Genomic DNA, 17,970 nt, shown 5'->3' with positions numbered 1-17,970 from the left:
TCTAAGGCCGTGTGAATAGATATTTGCACCTCATGCACATAGGACAAGTGGATCCTTGCTTGTGGAATGAATAACACTGATGTCATAAATGCATGAAACCCAAATATAATCATAATGTACAAAGCTCGCCCATAAAGAGGCCGTCCACTACAGGACAACTTCTCTTAAATACTCCCAGACCACTGCATGAAATTAAAAAAATATACTTACCTGCTGCATCATTATCATTCAGCTACTTTGAATCCTGTGCTACCCCACCCCCACTATCTGGCGACAGCGGTTGCTGATCGCGACAGCCATCATGTGACATTGTTCATATCATAGGACCAGCTGGGAACATAGGGTTCAGGTTAGACAAAAGGTGCTGGTACAGGAGGTAAGCAGACTGGTTTTTATTTAAGGCTAAGTTCCCACAGGGAGCGTTACTTATTCAGTTATGCGACCCCCCTCCTTTTAGAACCAACACTGATTTCATGCGTTATTTTGGGCTCTCTCTTTCTTGAGTATCAGTTTTCAATGTCCAGGTACCAATGATTTTGATCCTTTAGTATTTTGCTTTAACATTATTGTATAATTTTATATCTTGACTTTGTATGGCTACCTATTGTTTTTCAATGCTGTCAATAATAAAATGTATTTGTATTTACTTGCTGAACTTTGCACATGTTTTGTATAGATATTTTAACTCTGAACATAGCCACATCCCCAATTATAAGAGCGTGCTTACACCTACGCAACCACATTATTTTACTTTTGTTATTTTTATCCCCCCCACCCCACCCCCATCTTCTTCATAACAAAATGATGGGTGTGTATACTTTTTACAACCACTGTATAAATAGCAGCATGTCAACATTATATCTTTTGTATCTGTGCAAGAGAAGAAGCCTCTCCGAACTGGGTTTACAGCTGAGCAGCTACATAAATGACCGCTGATCAGTAACGTGTTTAATAGCCTGTTTACACAGGCACACAGCGCTTCAGATGCGCACACAAAGATCAGTACTAGATCACTCTTTAAAGGCCCCGTCACACTAAGAAATGCAGCATCGATCGCGACAACGATACGACCTGTCAGGGATCGTTGCTGCGTCGCTAATACATCGCTGGTGAGCTGTCAAACAGGCAGGCTCACCAGCGATCAGGGGAGCAGCGACATCGTGGAAAGAATCTTTCCACGATGTCCTGCTCCCGGTTACCAGCCTGCTGCTGAAGCAGGAGCAGGCTCGTAACCATGATAAACATCGGGTTACTAAGTGCGCGTGTGCCCCTAGTAACCCGATGTTTACCATGGATACCACTCTGCTACGGTGCGCGGGAGGTTACCGTTCACCTTAGCAGAGCCGTATCCATGATAAACATCGGGTTACTAGGGGCATACGCGCACTTAGTAACCCGATGTTTATCATGGATACTACTCTGCTACCGTGAGCGGTAACCTCCCCTGCACCGTAGCAGAGTGGTATCCATGGTAAACAGCGGGTTACTAAGTGCGCGTGTGCCCCTAGTAACTCAATGTTTACCATGGATACCAGCCTGATCGTTGGTCCCGCTGGTCACACACAGCGATGTGTGCTGGCCAGCGGGAGGCCAACGACCAAAAAATGGTCCAGGACACTTTGCAGCGATCAGCGACCTCACAGCAGGGGCCTGATCGCTCCAAAGTGTCACACATAGCGACATCGCTGGTGAGGTCGCTGTTGCGTCACCAAAGCTGTGACAGAGCAGCGATCTCGCTATGTGAGACGGGGCCTTAAGCATAGGCTGCCATTGTTCTCAGAAGCACCATGTCTGTTTACAATGACATTTTAACAAAGCCAAAAGATCAGTTCACCCGCCGCATGAGCATTTTGCTGTTTGTAGGGTGATTGGCAGCCTGTTTACACTGCATGATATTTGGGAAAACTAGTTCCCAATAATCATGCAGTGTAAATGCTATCGCTATGGGAGAGACCTGTCTGCCAATCACATGCAGCAGAGCTGGGAGAGGATGGCCGGGGGCAGAGCCGGACTAGTCTCATCTCTGGCTATGGTCCCTGGCCGGATTTTTAAAGCCAGTTTTCGCTGAAACACTGGAGCGCTTCAGATCAGTCTTTCATCCAGGCTCAGGTTCATGCTGACCCGTGGTTTGGGCAACATGAATCAGGTGACAGGTTCCTTATAATTTTATTAAAATCATGACTATATCATCTAATAAGCCAAGAAGGCCTGTAAATACAGAGAAATAGTGGTTGTAACAAAAAATAAAGAGAACACTCAAATAACACATCCTAGATCTGAGTGAATGAAATATTCTCATTGAATACTTTGTTCTGTACAAAGTTGAATGTGCTGACAACAAAATCACACAAAAATCATCAATGGAAATCAAATTTATTAACCAATGGAGACCTGGATTTGGAGTCACCCCCAAAATTAAAGTGGAAAAACACACTACAGGCTAATCCAACTTTGATGTAATGTCCTTAAAACAAGTCAAAATGAGGCTCAGTATTGTGTGTGGCCTCCACGTGCCTGTATGACCTCCCTACAACGCCTGGGCATGCTCCTGATGAGGTTGTGGATGGTCTCCTGTGGGATCTCCTCCCAGACCTGGACTAAAGCATCCGCCAACTCCTGGACAGTCTGTGGTGCAACGTGACGTTGGTGGATGGAGCGAGACATGATGTCCCAGATGTGCGCAATCTGATTCAGATCTGGGGAACGGGAGGGCCAGTCCATAGCTTCAATGCCTTCATCTTGCAGGAACTGCTGACACACTCCAGCCACATGAGGTCTGGCATTGTCCTGCATTAGGAGGAACCCAGGGCCAACAGCACCAGCATATGGTCTCACAAGGGGTCTGAGGATCTCATCTCGGTACCTAAGGGCAGTCAGGCTATCTCTGGCGAGCACATGGAGGGCTGTGCGGCCGTCCAAAGAAATGCCACTCCAAACCATTACTGACCCACTGCCAAACCGGTCATGCTGAAGGATGTTGCAGGCAGCAGATCGCTCTCCACGGCGTCTCCAGACTCTGTCACATCTGTCACATGTGCTCAGTGTGAACCTGCTTTCATCTGTGAAGAGCACAGGGCGCCAGTGGCGACTTTGCCAATCCTGGTGTTCTGTGGCAAATGCCAAGCGTCCTGCATGGTGTTGGGCTGTGAGCACAACCCCCATCTGTGGACGTCAGGCCCTCATAGAGTCGGTTTCTAACCATTTGTACAGACACATGCACATTTGTGGCCTGCTGGAGGTCATTTTGCAAGGCTCTGGCACTGCTCCTCCTGTTCCTCCTTGCACAAAGGCGGAGGTAGTGGTCCTGCTGCTGGGTTGTTGCCCTCCTACGGCCCCCTCCACGTCTCGTGGTGTACTGGTCTGTCTCCTGGTAGTGCCTCCAGCCTCTGGACACTACGCTGACAGACACAGCAAACCTTCTTGCCACAGCTCACATTGATGTGCCATCCTGGATACCTGAGCAACTTCTGTGTGTTGTAGAGTCCGTCTCATGCTACCACGAGTTTTAAAGCACAACCAACATTCAAAATGACCAAAACATCAGCCAGAAAGCATTGGTACTGAGATGTGGTCTGTGGTCCCCACCTGCAGAACCACTCCTTTATTGAGGGTGTCTTGATAATTGCCAATAATTTCCATCTATTGTCTATTCCATTTGCACAACAGCATGTGAAATTGATTGTCAATCAGTGTTGCTTCCTAAGTGGACAGTTTGATTTCACAGAAGTTTGATTTACTTGGAGTTATATTCTGTTGTTTAAGTGTTCCCTTTATTTTTTTGAGCAGTGTATATAAGAAAGGGATGGCAGTAGAATTTTATATACATGTATTAAGGAATTGTATAATTCCCTCTTCTATAAAATAATGTATAAAACAATAAGCAGCAAAGTAGCCCTTTTATTATTCCAGTAAATACTGCTTTATTCTTAAAAATAAAAATGAGAAAAGCAAAGTTTTGGATGCTCTGATAACCATCCACACGACAGCCTTTATTGTCAGAGATAAAGTAAGGAACCAGCAATATATTAGAAGTTTTTCTTCGACCCAATTTAGTGGCTATGTTTTGTTTTCTCATCATCCCTGCACAGATCTTTGTGAGTTAACTGATGTTTTCATATCTACATATGTTTTCTCCAACTGAATAAGTACCATATACAGATGTGTAAGGATCAGCCCTGATGACCGCATGCAGCTCACAAATGTATGTGTTTGGAAGAAAACAAATAACGAAGCATTATTAAATACGTTATGAATGAGAGTGTTCAAGATCAATTACCCCACAGGATAGTTACAGTGGTTCTAAAGAAAAAAGCTGAGGCGATTCCACGCAGTGCAGCAACTAATGTGATCAGGACAGACGTGTGCAGTCTCAAAGACTCCAAAAAGAAAGAGTTAAATATTATGTGGGGGAAGTGATGCAGCACTAACTGCTTTACATTCAGTGCACACTCCAATGTAGAAGGGAAAGGTGAAACATGCACAACAGGAAGCATGTATATACACAGGCGCCAGCACAGAAAGCAAGGGCCACAAGGGGACAGAGTGCTGGTATAAGGGTATGTGCACACTACGTCTCTTTACAGGGATCAAAAAACATCAGTTTTTCCAATATGCTTCAGGAATCACTAATCTAATCTGGTATTTTCAATGTTTTGAAAGCCTTAGTATTTTTTGGTCATTTCTGGATGTGCTTTGTAGATGTTTTTCCTGCGGTTGTTATTAATTGACATTTTTTGGATTACTCTTTAAAGCCTTTTTTTTTTTTTTAAATCCATTAAGCATTGAATACGCTTGAGTTTTATTTTTATTTTTATTTTTTTTTAAAAAAAGGTAGAAATGGTTACAAAATGCTCAAAAAGACGCTGGGGTCCGGGAGTTTTTTTTTAGCCTATCCATTGACTTCTATTCCTAGCAGAAAACACCTGGAGAGTGGCCCACTCACTTCTTTAAAAGGGAATCTATCAGTAGGATTAACCCACCCAACCACCTACATGGGCATGTAAGTCATAGGAAGCTGAATAAAATGATACATTGATAGCTGGGATGCAAGGAGCTGTTAAGATCTCTGGGCAGGACATAGATCTCTCTGAGACTCTGCATTTAAAATAGAAAAACACAGCACGTTGGAAAGCCATTTTACATTTGGAGGTGGCAATGGACAGGTCTGGTTACATGCTCCCCCATCAGCAGTCAGTCTGAGAACAAGAACACTGGGCAGGCTTGTGAGTAAAGAGGGAGAACCTATAATCCTTATATATTACTATGTGCCATAAATCATGTCCATATATCTGGTAAAATATTAAGAAAATGGACAACTTCTTGCACTACTTTCTTGGGTTAAAACAAGGGTGGACAACTAACTTTCCCAAGGGGCCACATGAGAGACCAACTGTTGGGGATTGCTGAACCTACAGGCCAAACTTTATTCTGCTCATTATTATTATTGTTTAACATTAAAAGGATATTCCTATCTCCAAGATCCTATCCCAATATGAAGTAGTTGGAATAATAATAATATTAGCAAATACTTTTAATTAGAAATGTAGTTTAGTTTTTGTGATTCGCTATGTCTCTTTCTCTATATGCAGGCATTGCAGTAGCTTAGGTATCCATGGTTACGACCACTTGCAACTAGCTAGCTGTCACTATATCAGTGGTCGTAACCTTGGATACATAAAGTCCAGCAATGTCTGCACATGAGGATTCATTAAGAGACGCATGCCTCTTCTTGAATTGAGTGTCGTGTGCCTCCGTTCTCGCCGCGCCACAAATTTAAACTTCAGTCCCTGCTGCCACACCTCCATCCACTGACTGAGCTGGGTGAAAATGCAAATGCCAAAAGTCGTAAAGTCTTAGCGCAGCCTGGAGTTGTGTCAAAATTATGTGACTTTCCAAAGCTTTTTAAGCCAGAGTTCTGGCTTAAAAGCTTTGATAAATCATGCCCATAGTGCGAAAAGCCGGTTGAGGGAGACACCCGACTAGTCCAATGATGTCCCTGGCTTCTCCCCAATCTAGTTGATTGATAGATCTCTTGCTATATACACACACAAAAGAGACATGTCAATCAACCAGAGCAGGCAGGGCAAAGCCAGCCTTGGACATCATCGGACTAGTCAGGTCCCTGCCTATAGTCCATGGCCAGCTTTTCAAACTTGTACAGCCAGGCTCTTATTCATACTGTCCGTGGTTCGAGCAGCATGAATCTAATGACAAGTTCCCTTTAAATGGTCACAGAAAATAAAAAGTCTTGTTGTGAAGAAACCTGCTCACTCATGACACATTTTCTTTTTTTAAAACATGCTGTAATTCTCTTTTCCTGCCACCACACCCAGTCACATGGAAATCACTCATCATTTTTTATGTCTATAAGATTTGAGAAAAAAGTTAATTTAATAAACCATTTTTAAGATTCTGAATACTGCTTTATACACTCTGTATACCAGAGCATAGAGGGGAAACAAAAGTTTCCAATCAGTTGTCTGCTCTGTAATATTATCCTAGATTTTGTACACAGGTGATAAATCGGAATTAAAGGGATAAAACAAATGCTTTATTTTATGTATAGACACAAGCAATATTAGCAGTTGTTGTATACAAGTACTTGTAGGCAGCAGGATACTAGAAGGATATGTTTAGCTAGGTTGCCATTTGTGGCTTCAACATTTTAACTGACAGAAAACTGATATTTTTAGGTAACAGAATTAACATCCTAACAGATTCCAAACAGCTCCTGTTATATTCAGTGGGGTCTGTCTGGCAGCAGATATGTCTGTCATGAGACATGTCTGTATCCTTCATGCGTCCAGACTCCAAACACTTGTGTGAACAGTCTTAGCTGCCCATACATCAGATGAATGCTGGCCAGTAGAGCGGACTGTCTAACATGCCCGATCCTTTGTCTTCACTGAATATAAGACACCCTCAGAGATGTCTGGTAGCTGCTTAATTTATTTTCTCTCCATTGAGAACACATACATATGCAAAATGTGTAAACGTATGGCTGGGTCTGGAAAAATGGCTGTCAGCTAAGGAAATGACAGTTCTCTAAGGAGTATGGTCAGCTTTAATTTGGTGTTCCTTCTGACCATCTTAAAGCAGATCCTACAAAAAGGAGTTGGATCTGCAGATAAGTATTTCTCATGTCCATGGCATTTTTAGTCTCATTTTTGGTTTTCCATGTAATTAGCATCAAGCCAGGATCTCAACATGTCAACCATATATGATAACATTTCTATTTAAGAAGTCCATAAGTCAGCCAACCCTCCCAGGAAGGGAATATGGCTGTAGCTTATTACCCTATCCCTATAAAGACCATGTGTCTATGGGAGTCCGAAGATATAACGGTCGGCTGATCAACCATTCATGAAACCACTACCTAAGCTACAGCATGTGGGCTTTTTTACTAATTCACCGCACATAGTGACTAAAGATTATGCTGGGTGCTCTTCACCCATTCAGAGGGCAGGGAGATCACCGGAAGCAGCAGAACCATGCAGCTGGCTTCTGTCACCGAACTGTGCAGAGGCAATAACAGAGCTCACAGGCAGAAGCAGAGAGCTGGTATATTTTGGGGCCTAAAATCACCGCATGCTCAAGTTTGGTCTGATTCTTTCACAAGTCTCCCCACTCAAACTCTCTGTGAAAAGCGGAATAGGTGACTCACAATTGATTCAACTCTGATGGAAAAAAAAAAAATCAACCTTTTTGCTCTAGTGAAACACAGTTGAGTTCTGCGTCATTCGTCTAACCAAATCTTAGGAAACTTTGATAAGGGAAAGTGAGGCTGATGTGAGACTGATGTGACTACTAGGGGACTGGAGGGGCCTTCTGTGAGCAGCTGAGGAGATGTGGTGTGGGTTGCTAACACTTCTGGTGGTTCGGAAAGTGGGGGGACAGCTGCTGCTACTGAGGAAGAGAAAAAGGGACATGTCTGCTAACAAAGCCGGGTGGAAAGTGGGGGGAACTGATGTGATGACCAATAAAAAAAGGATCCGGATATCACTAGTAGAGGGAATGCCAACACTGATCACTTGGGGAGAGGATGATGAGATGCTTCTGCCAGCAAAGAAAGCTTTGTTTCTGGGGTGAAACCTAATGTGCCATGTAAATCTAGATTTGCACATCCAGGCTTGTGGGAAGTGTTTTAATTGCCCCTCATCTGGGTTCAGAGAACACGGTCCTACAACAAACAGTTGGTGTCTTCTACTTGATTTAGCTAGGCCTTATAAAAACCTGCTCTAAGCGCCACCAAAGCACCAATAAGTCATTCATACTCTATGGCCATCTCTCCAAGGAGACCACCACTACATCACATAGCAAAAGATTCACCAAACCTGAGAGGTAACTGGCTAGCCTGAACCAAAATAAACATGTTCTGCGCAGCAACAAAGCCTGATAATTTATACTCTGATATCAATAATATGAATACATCCCCTCTAACATTAGCTCCAAAATCTACTGGACGAGTGCTTGGCTTTACATGGCTGGACAGCACATACCTCACCTTATGTTCTGTAGGTCAGAAAGCCCTTTTATTGAAGACCAAAGGCTAAATAACTCCGCACCCAACACCACTGGAGCCAATCACAGAAAACAACTACCCAAGCTTACATCTGTAGTAAGAGACGATGAATATCCTGGCGTGGGATTCTCTGCCCTTACAACTATAGTATATATGTATATATGACATAGCCATATCAGAAGTGAAGCGCACCGGCCGTACACCTGACCTTCCCACATGACAAGGGCGTTTGGACCACCTGAGATGAGAGAGATGAAACCTTCACTACAGTCAGCTTTGTCAGATCAGAAAATTGTTATCTGAATTTCAATAAAGGTTTATCCAATCGTTCATTCTTCTTCTTTTTTTTTTTTTCTTACAACAGTGACCAGTCAGTAGTATATCACCAAATCTCCCCAGAAAGTGGCACATATTACACCTACTCTGCCCGGCATTTCTGTAGTGTTTTATGTCCTTTTCAAAAGAAATGGAGAAAAATTAAGCCGGGAACAGTGAGCAGTTAGGTTATATAGTGTCCACAATATCTCCAGATGATAAGAGTTACTATCGGCGTACACTAAGCACAGCCTACCTAGGACATACCAGGATCGCATGCGTCTCTACTGTGGAAGTATGATATAATACCTAGGGCAGATCGCAGTCACACACCAGCTGATTGCACAATATTAAGTAAAATGAGAACTAGACCTACACTTTAGCTGAAAACAGATTGTAATCTGACACCGAAGATGAAGCACCTGGAATCACCTTATAAATAAAGATCCAAATGAATTAAGTATGCAGCAAGAGACCTTTTTTGGCAACAAAGAGTTAAGAGAAATGCATTCACACCATGCAGATACAATATATACTGATCTCCAGTTGGCTGTCACTGCAAAAACATCAACCAACCAACAAACAGCGATTGAAGAGTTGCTATAGAAACCGCAGGGCAACTAGGGAGAAATTCTAAAGTCAGCTTAACAAGCATGATGGGAGAGCATATTAAACTGTGGGGCTTGTAAGAAGTAACCCCCTCCCCCCAATCCAGAATGGATTAAAAAAAAGAGTCAAATATTCTGCCCGCCATGTGCACAGTAGGAATAAGTGGTAGACGCACAGCTGAGCCACCTGCTCCACTACATAAAGGAAAAAAAATAATAATAATAATAGTAATAAAAAAGATCCTTCCCAAAAACTAGCGCACTGCTGTCAAATCTTAAAAAAGGTACGGTTCTCCGGTTGTCAGCACTTATACTGTCAATTACCACACACACCGATGGATCAATCTGAAGAAGACCGTCACCCCCATTATTTCACCTTCCACAGAGCCAAGTTACCTCATTCTCCTCTTGGATCTCCTTGCTAGGGAGTCTCTGATAGTCAGCCTTCTCCCCCATCGTCTCACGGTATGCCAATCAGAGGGCAGTCTCATGTGGAAGTCACCGATGAAGAAGAAGTCCTCTTCAGGTAGAAGTCCCACAGTGAGAGAATAATCACATGGCGAATCCCACTGCTCCGAGCTCTGCTGTTATGTGGAAATCATCTCAATGTTGTCAGACTGACAGTGGACAGCAGACAGTGTGCCAGGGAGACTGTCCGCAGCACTGGCAGGCAGCATAGGGCGCAGGTTGGCAGCTGCAGATGCACATTGGCTGCATGGCTACACATCAAGCAGATGCACCAAGCTGGATACTGGCCATGTCTACAAGGTTTCTCCTCTCAGCAGGACTACTGTGTGCAGCCTTCTACATCAATGACAGTCCACATATCCTATCTGACCCTGGAAAAGGACTAAGGAGCAAAAAAGGTGCAGTGCAGGCAGGGGGAGATGCTGCTGACTATACTGAGATGTGTCCTTCAGTGCTGCTGACATCAGGAAATAACAGAGAGCAAGTGCAGCAATGGATGCTGGCATGTCAGTCCAGCCTGCGCACTGCCCATAGGAGGCCCATCTACAGAACAGATGCAACTAGCCATGCAAAGGACTGTCGCAGCTCTGCACTGCAGCGTCAATTCCCCCCACTGCTGGGTACAACATTCACCCTCCCTTCTGTGTCAGTGCCAGCAACTCCTTTCTGTCTCCACCTCTCACTGCAGATTAGTGAAGGTTGAGCAGAGCCTCCCAACCCAGAGGCAAGCACCACGAGCACATCTGCTGGGCAGCACCACCCCCACACCCATGCATCCATGTAATGAAAGCAAGGAGGGGTGAGCATGGGGATGCGGAGCATGGGGATGCTGAGCAAAGTGACCCCGCAGAGATCAATGTGTGCTCCACCAACAACATGGACGTGTACCAGGAAACATGGAACAGCTCTAAAATCTAATATTATTATTAGGCTATGTGCCCACGTTGCATTTATGAAGCAGAAAATTTCTGCTGCATAAATGCAAGTCCTCTCCCGGAAAAACGCATGCGGAATTCCGCACGCGTTTATCGCGCTTTTTTCGCGCGTTTATCACGCGTTTTCCACATGCGGAATTGCCTTGCGTTTTTTATGCATTGAACAAAGGCAATTCTGCTTGCGGAAACGCAAAATTAAATGACATGCTGCGGATTTTTGAACGCAGCATAAACGCTGCGGAAAAATCCGCAGCATGTGCATAGAACTTGCGGAATCCCATTGGGGACCATGGGGTGCGTGTTACCAAGCGTTTTTCAAGCGTTTACGCTGCGGAAATTCCGCATCAAAAACGCTTGAAAAATGCTACGTGGGCACACAGCCTTATTCAGCGTTTCCCAGTTTCCCTAAATAATGAGCAGTTCTGCAACTACAGATTTGGTTCTTCTCGTCCTCAGTCTGGAAAGCTGCTGTTTATTACCATCTTTTCAGTTAGCCATTAACAAAAGGTATCAGCCACGAAGGACTCTCAAATTTTAATATTTTTCTCCGACTTTCTAAAATCTATTTGCAGACAGTGAATGGGAACTTGGTCCAGTACAGGACATGTAAGCTGCGGTATGGTGGCACCACAAAGACAGGCCAGACCGAGACACTAAATAATAAATAGGGAAATCATTGATTCAGTTGTGTGTGTCAGGTTTGCACAATAATTGGCAAATTTGAGAACCTCTAGACACTTTTTGGCAGGGTTAAAGGAGAGGGGAGAGAGGGGTTTGCTTGTATCAAAGACATTGATGATGGCAAAAGACAGAACAGAATGTCACAAATAGTACTCAAGTCTGGATTTCAATTTTGGCTTTCTATATCTTCATATAAAACGCCATATCTAAAAAATACATTAACAACATGTAAAGTAAGGTGCATTTCAGGCCAAGTGCTGCATATTGGATTGTCTCTGTGTAACAACATAAGAAAGTGCTCAGGACGAGGTGGATTATCGCTAGAGCGGACCGGTCGTCTCCAGTCATCACACACTATATGCTCCCAAATTCCACATCTTCCTTCTAAATCATTACTAAATTGTTTCAAGTGTTTTTTATTTAACCAGCTGACAAGAGCGCCACCATTGTTCAGCACATGTCTCATCGCTCCGAAGCAACCATGTGTTCAATGGTTAATTTATAGCTAAGGCCATAGGGACAGATAATGGAGTTGCTTTGGTAAAGTGAAGATCTAGCCTATAGAATGTCTTCGCCATGCTGCACCATATTTTTCAGACAGCAGAAAAGCTTTGTCCTTCCAAGTGCCGAGTGAGTGCCTTCTGGATTCTGCCTAGTTGTAATATAATAAAAATGGAAGCGCGCAATGCATTGTCTGAAAGTGTTACATTTAGGTAGATATGATTTGCGTTTATTTATGAAGATATTGGAAATTAGAAGATAATATAGAAAAATTGGCAATTTTCAAATTTTGAATTGTTAGGTCCTTAAAACAGAGTCATACCACACAAAATAATAAGTAACATTTCCCATAAGAATAAAAGTACCATGTAAATTATTAAGCATTACTTTTGGAGTTTCCTCGAGTAGTTTGTGGACACCATTTGCAGAGTCCTTAAAATGGCAAAACAGCAGAAATCCCCAAAATAAGAGACCGCATTTTGCAAATTACACTCAGGAAAATCATCTTTGGGTGTAGTGACTATTTTGACCCCACTGGCGGTTTCCAGAAAATAGTGCACCGTGGATGTCACGGAGTAAAAACTGCAAATATGCCGTTTTAGTGCCCAATACATAGTGCCCAGCTTGTGCTTCTAGAGACATGCCCATGAACTGTTTAGTGGTTTGTCCAGGACTTAACAATTAACCTACCTCAATATGGGATCGGTGAGGTCTGACACCACCACCGATCAGCTGATAACTGCTCTGTCAGCGATCACAATTAGCCGATGTACGGGCTGAACACCGCAGCGCTGTACATTGCTTGATGGCCGCTGCCGAATACTGCAGTACATTCACTTCAATGGGAGATTCATTTCAGTACTTGTCTGCAGCCACTAAGTAATGTACAGGGCAGCTGTGTTCCAGCTGCTGTTGGAGCAGTTTTCAGCTGATTAATGGGTGTGCCAGTGTCAGACCCCTACCAATCTCATATTCATGACCTATCCAAAGAATAGGTCATCAATCATTATATCTTGAAGAACCGTTTTAAGTGGGCTCTCCTTTCTGCAGCAATGCTATACATGTTGATGTCAATTGTGGTTTGGGCACTGTGGGACTCCGAAGGGGCTATAAGGCTTTGGGAGCGTGGATTTTACTGAATTGCTTTTTCTGAGCCATGTCACCTTTCCAGCGCTTTGGAGCTGCTGGTAACATGGAAAATCTCTATTTTTTCCGTTAGCGGACAACAGATCTAAGTAAGGGCTTGTAATTTGTGGGACAAGTTGATGTTTTTAATTGATGTAAATTCATGGTACATATTTTTTTAACCACTTTCTTTTAGATTTTTCACAAAGAGAAACTCAGGAATTTTCTAATCCTTTTGCTGTTCACTGAGTGGCAAAAGTGATAAGACAACTTTATTCTTCAAGTCAATATGATTACCGCAGAGCCAGGATTATGTAGTTTTTTTATACATTGCTATAAGAGTTGAGAGCGATAACTTTACTTTTTATCCTAAAGAGCTTTGTGGGGAATTGTCTTTACAGGATGAGTTAAAATTTAGACTCTGGACTACATATACATACATAAAATATATATATATATATATATATATATATATATATATATATATATATATATATATATATATATATATATATATATATATATATATATATATATATATATATATATATTTTTTTTTTTTTTTTTTTTTTTTTTTTTTTAAGATTTTTGCGTGTCAGAGTGAGGAAAAAAGTAGCAATTCAATAATTTATTTTTTTTTTTCTGCGCCATTCACACCATGAGGTAAAAGTGATAAGAACATGTTATTCTTCGGGTCACTATGTTCACAGCAATACCACATTTATATACGGTAGGTTATTTTTTATATTTTGCTACTTTTGCACGCTAAACTATTTTTTTTTTCTTTTTTACAACAAATAATTTGTTTTTGATTCTCCATATTCTGATCGCTAGTAATTTTTTATTTTTACACCTATACGTGCCGTTTTCAGTGATAACATTTTTTTCATATATGACTATCACTTTTTATTCCATTTTTTGTGTGCCAGCATGATGAAAAAGCTATATTTTTGGCATTTTTAATTTATTTATTTTACAGTGTTTACCATACAAGTTAAGTAATGGGGCAGTTTTATAGATCAGGGTGTTTCGGCAGTGTCCATACCAATGTTGTGTACTTTTTTTTTTGTTTATGACTGTTGTTGCATAAAAACGCTTTTAGTGGCAAAATATTTTTCTGTTCTTTTTTTGTGCTTTTTTTTTCTTTTCAATTTTACTAATTTTATTGGACTTATTTTTTTTAAACGCAGTCCCACTACAGGACTTCAACCTGTCCGATTCATGGTCTAATACCCTGAAATACTCATGCACTGCAGGGTATTGGACCTGTCAGGTTGACACCCACTGGAAGCATAGTAGACCCTGCTTATGGCACAGACTAATGGGCCACCTTAGCGGTCTACCATCGAGGTAATTACAGGTCTAGGGTCATCATGGCCACCATCGGCACTGCAAGATCGCCGTCATTGCAGTTGGCAGTTCACTGCGTGTTCTGTGTCTGTTGCACAAAAGACCTGCCATTCAATGTAGTTATAGACTATAAAATAAGGTAAATTCCTGAAACAAGATGTCAAAACCTTTAAAAACAAAAAAATAAATGTAAAAATATATGTATGAATCTATTTCTCTCCCATTCTCTTTTTTCCTTCATTATTTTTATTTTAGATTTTAATAAGGACCAAATAAAAAAAACATGCTATTCCCATCTCAGCCTTTCAGAGAATGGGAATGATGGAAATAAATGTTGTTCAGCTGCTTTTGCTTGTTTTCAGAGCCTCATTTCTGAAGGTCGCTCAGCTGATTTCTGCTGTATCCCTATCCCCAAGCTCCTGTGGTCAGTGCCTGGATGGACTTATTCCCATCTCAACCATGAAAGGCTGAGATAGGAATAGCCCTTTAATGCGGTCAACCAATTCAAGCAGATATTTCACAGAATCTGTGACTCCAAAGTCTCATTTTTGCACAAGGGAAGTGAAGTTTAGCCCATCCGATCTGATCCCTCAGATGAACTACTGTAGCGCAAATTGTTGAAAAAGTTAATACAAACTATGATAGAAATGTGCCAGAACACCCTGTGCATTGCTGATTCTGGTGGAAGAGGCAGAATGTCAGCCGAGTGGTCAGTGTGCCCATGCTGACCCATCCACCTCAAAAAGTGCCCACAATGAGCTAGTGAGCATCAGAACTGGAGGATGGGGTTATGTAAGGAGGAAGACTTGATAAAACACTATGTGGACGGCCAGGTACATGTGCAACACTAGAATTACAAAAATAATGAGATCTAAAAAGAAAGCTCACAGCATAACAGGCATATATGCTGCAATGGTTTTACATGCAGTATGTGAAGAAGATTTGGTAAAGTCCCAAAACTTCAAATGTTGAATCTATAGCCGGGAAGATTCCTTCAAAGTTACCTGAACCAAACATTACACCATTCGGCTTGACAATCGCACCTAACTAGTTTGCTGGTTTGAGGCAGCGTAATAATCTTATTTATAATAAGGCAGCACGGTGACTCAGTGGTTAGCACTGCAGCTTTGCAGCGCTGGGGTCCTGGGTTCAAATCCCACCAAGGACAACATCTGCAAGGAGTTTGTATGTTCTCCCATGTTTGTGTGGGTTTCCTCTGGGTTCTCCGGTTTCCTCCCACACTCCAAAGACATACTGATAGGAAATGTAGATTGTGAGCCCCAATTGGGACAGTGCCAATAATGTCTGTAAATTGTCTGAATTGTAAAGTGCTGCAGAATATGTTGGCGCTATATAAATAAAAAGATTCTTATTATTCTCCTTTATGGAAGAGAGCATGAACTCGGAAAGTCTCCAATATTCATGTAATGGACAATACACACAGCCTCTTTGATCTTGCACAATTATAGGTGCACCCTGGACACATCTGTCTCTGAATGAAAGAAGCGCACAATATCTGGCTCAGTGGAGTAGAGCAATGCATTACAACTCTGTTCAATTCAGTTGTACAGACAGAAACATCTCCAATAAAGCAAAGTCCTCCAGATTGTAATTTAGCATGGATCTCAGGCTTAGGAGTCAGCAGGTAGACTGAAGGAGCTAGTGAAGAGAAGGAAGGCTGCTTGACACAGGACAGTGCTGCCTTACCTCCAGCATGATGCTGTGCTCAGGCGTCTAACCTGAAGCATGACAGCAGTAGCCCATACAAGCCTGTGTGCTGCACTCTCAACCACGTGAGCGTGATGTCACACCGCTCTTAAAGGGACCGCTCACGGGCAAGCTGGAACATCACAGTGACAAGCTACCAATTGTCTGCAGTGTTTCCCAGTCTCCCATGTTTTCTGTTACTTTACACAGCCACCCACCAGCCTGAGAACATTTGGCAAAGACCAGGAAGAAGGGAAGATGACTGCACACAAAGTCTGCCCTTTTTAGGGAGAAAAAATCTGCCATCTACTATATTGTAAGGAATGAAGAAGATCTGACTGTAGGGGTGTGAAAAGCATCTACAACAATCTGCCCTGCACCGCACAACACATGCTGGGCAGTCAGTAGGAAAATACACAGAGCAGATCAGGTCATCTTCAGTAATGGGAAGAAGAATAAAACCAGGTCAAAACCCAGTTTACAGAAAATACAGAGAAGTGCTGACAACTGGGCAAATGTCAATGCTGTACTCTACAGTGATCAGCTCACAATAAGGCTTTATTCACACATCACGCTTATGGCAGTAGGTTCATATACAGCTATATTTACTGAATAGCCTTCATTTGGCTGGTATATAGGTACAGCCTGTCAGCGACAACAACATGCTATTGGAATACTAGAGAGATGTTAAAGATTTCTCCCAAAATCCAGACCTGCTCAGAATGACACAGAGGGGAGTACACGGCCACAGGGACAATGCGGGGGATGTGGCTAGCTTCACATACCTCTGATTTCTATACATTACTCCAGTGCTTGTATCAACTGTGCTGCAGAGATGTGTGGGACCATATTATACACACTGAGGCCAGGTTATTATAGATGGGACAAGCCAAAGAAAAGCCCATAAAGTCCAGCTGTAAACATTGGAGCTGAAAGCGAGGAGGTCTCCCTTGGTCTAACTTACTACCCACTGCTAAACAGTAACCGTCATTTTAATTTTTAGCTCATAAATCCATAGAAAAAATGAAAATAAGTAATTTTGTAATATATCATATGAGAGAAATCTTCTTTTTCCTCCTGGACTGATCTTTCAAATGAACTAGAATTTTCAATTGTCTTAAAAAATAAAAAACCCTTTGCTTTACTAATTACAGCAGTATGTTTAGATGATCCCTGCTGCTTTATGGCCCAATCGGTAATTATACTGCGGTGTGGTTTTCGCATGGGCACTGTGGCTGATAAACTGCAGTTGATAACGTGGGGAGTTGTGGCAGATGCTCATTGCATTATGGTGGGCACTAATAATGGCATGATGTCCGGAATTAAAGGACAGCGCTGTAACTGTCGCTGTAGGACGACATTTGCACTGCTAGGCTGTATGCACACGGCGCGTTATTGATGCGTTCTTTCCTGTGTGGAATTGGCCCAAAAACGCTAAAAAATCCTTATGTCGGCAAAGTCTATGAGAATCCTGAATTGTTGTGCACATGATCAGTATTTTTCCTTTCAGGATTTGCTGTGCTTTTAAATCTGCAGCATGTCAATTCTTTGTGTGTTTTTGCCTGTGTTTTTCACCCATTAAATGCATAACAAAAAAATGAATGCAAACGAGTACAACTGCACAAAAAACGCAACAGAAACGCATCAGATTTTCCACTGTTCTTGCTGCCAAGAGATGCAGAAACCCTGCAGAAATTTCTGCACCAAATACTCAACGTGAGAACATAGCCTTAATGTGATGGTGCATTACAGCAGTCAC

The 17,970-nt window shown here is 42.3% G+C and overlaps 1 protein-coding gene across 3 annotated transcripts in view; it reads right to left on the bottom strand.

Moving 5' to 3' along the window:
* TNK2 (tyrosine kinase non receptor 2) overlaps positions 1-17,970 on the bottom strand; it is a 191,398-nt gene that overhangs the window by 73,649 nt on the left and 99,779 nt on the right. The window contains exon 1 of one of the 3 annotated variants that reach the window (XM_073675214.1): positions 9,841-10,583. The exons of the other annotated variants lie outside the window; for them this stretch is intronic. Coding sequence (XP_073531315.1) covers positions 9,841-9,900 — 60 coding nt within the window. The 5' untranslated portion in view covers positions 9,901-10,583. Of the gene's footprint in view, positions 1-9,840; positions 10,584-17,970 lie in introns of those variants that run through there. 3 annotated transcript variants of the gene reach the window in all.

Source organism: Phyllobates terribilis, unplaced genomic scaffold (genome assembly GCF_046119375.1).
Source record: "Phyllobates terribilis strain yellow unplaced genomic scaffold, ASM4611937v1 Scaffold_3__8_contigs__length_932513732, whole genome shotgun sequence".
In the NCBI taxonomy this organism is placed as follows: Eukaryota; Metazoa; Chordata; class Amphibia; order Anura; family Dendrobatidae; genus Phyllobates; species Phyllobates terribilis.
The sequence above is the reverse complement of the archived record's forward strand: the minus strand, read 5'-3'. Positions and strand labels throughout refer to the sequence as shown.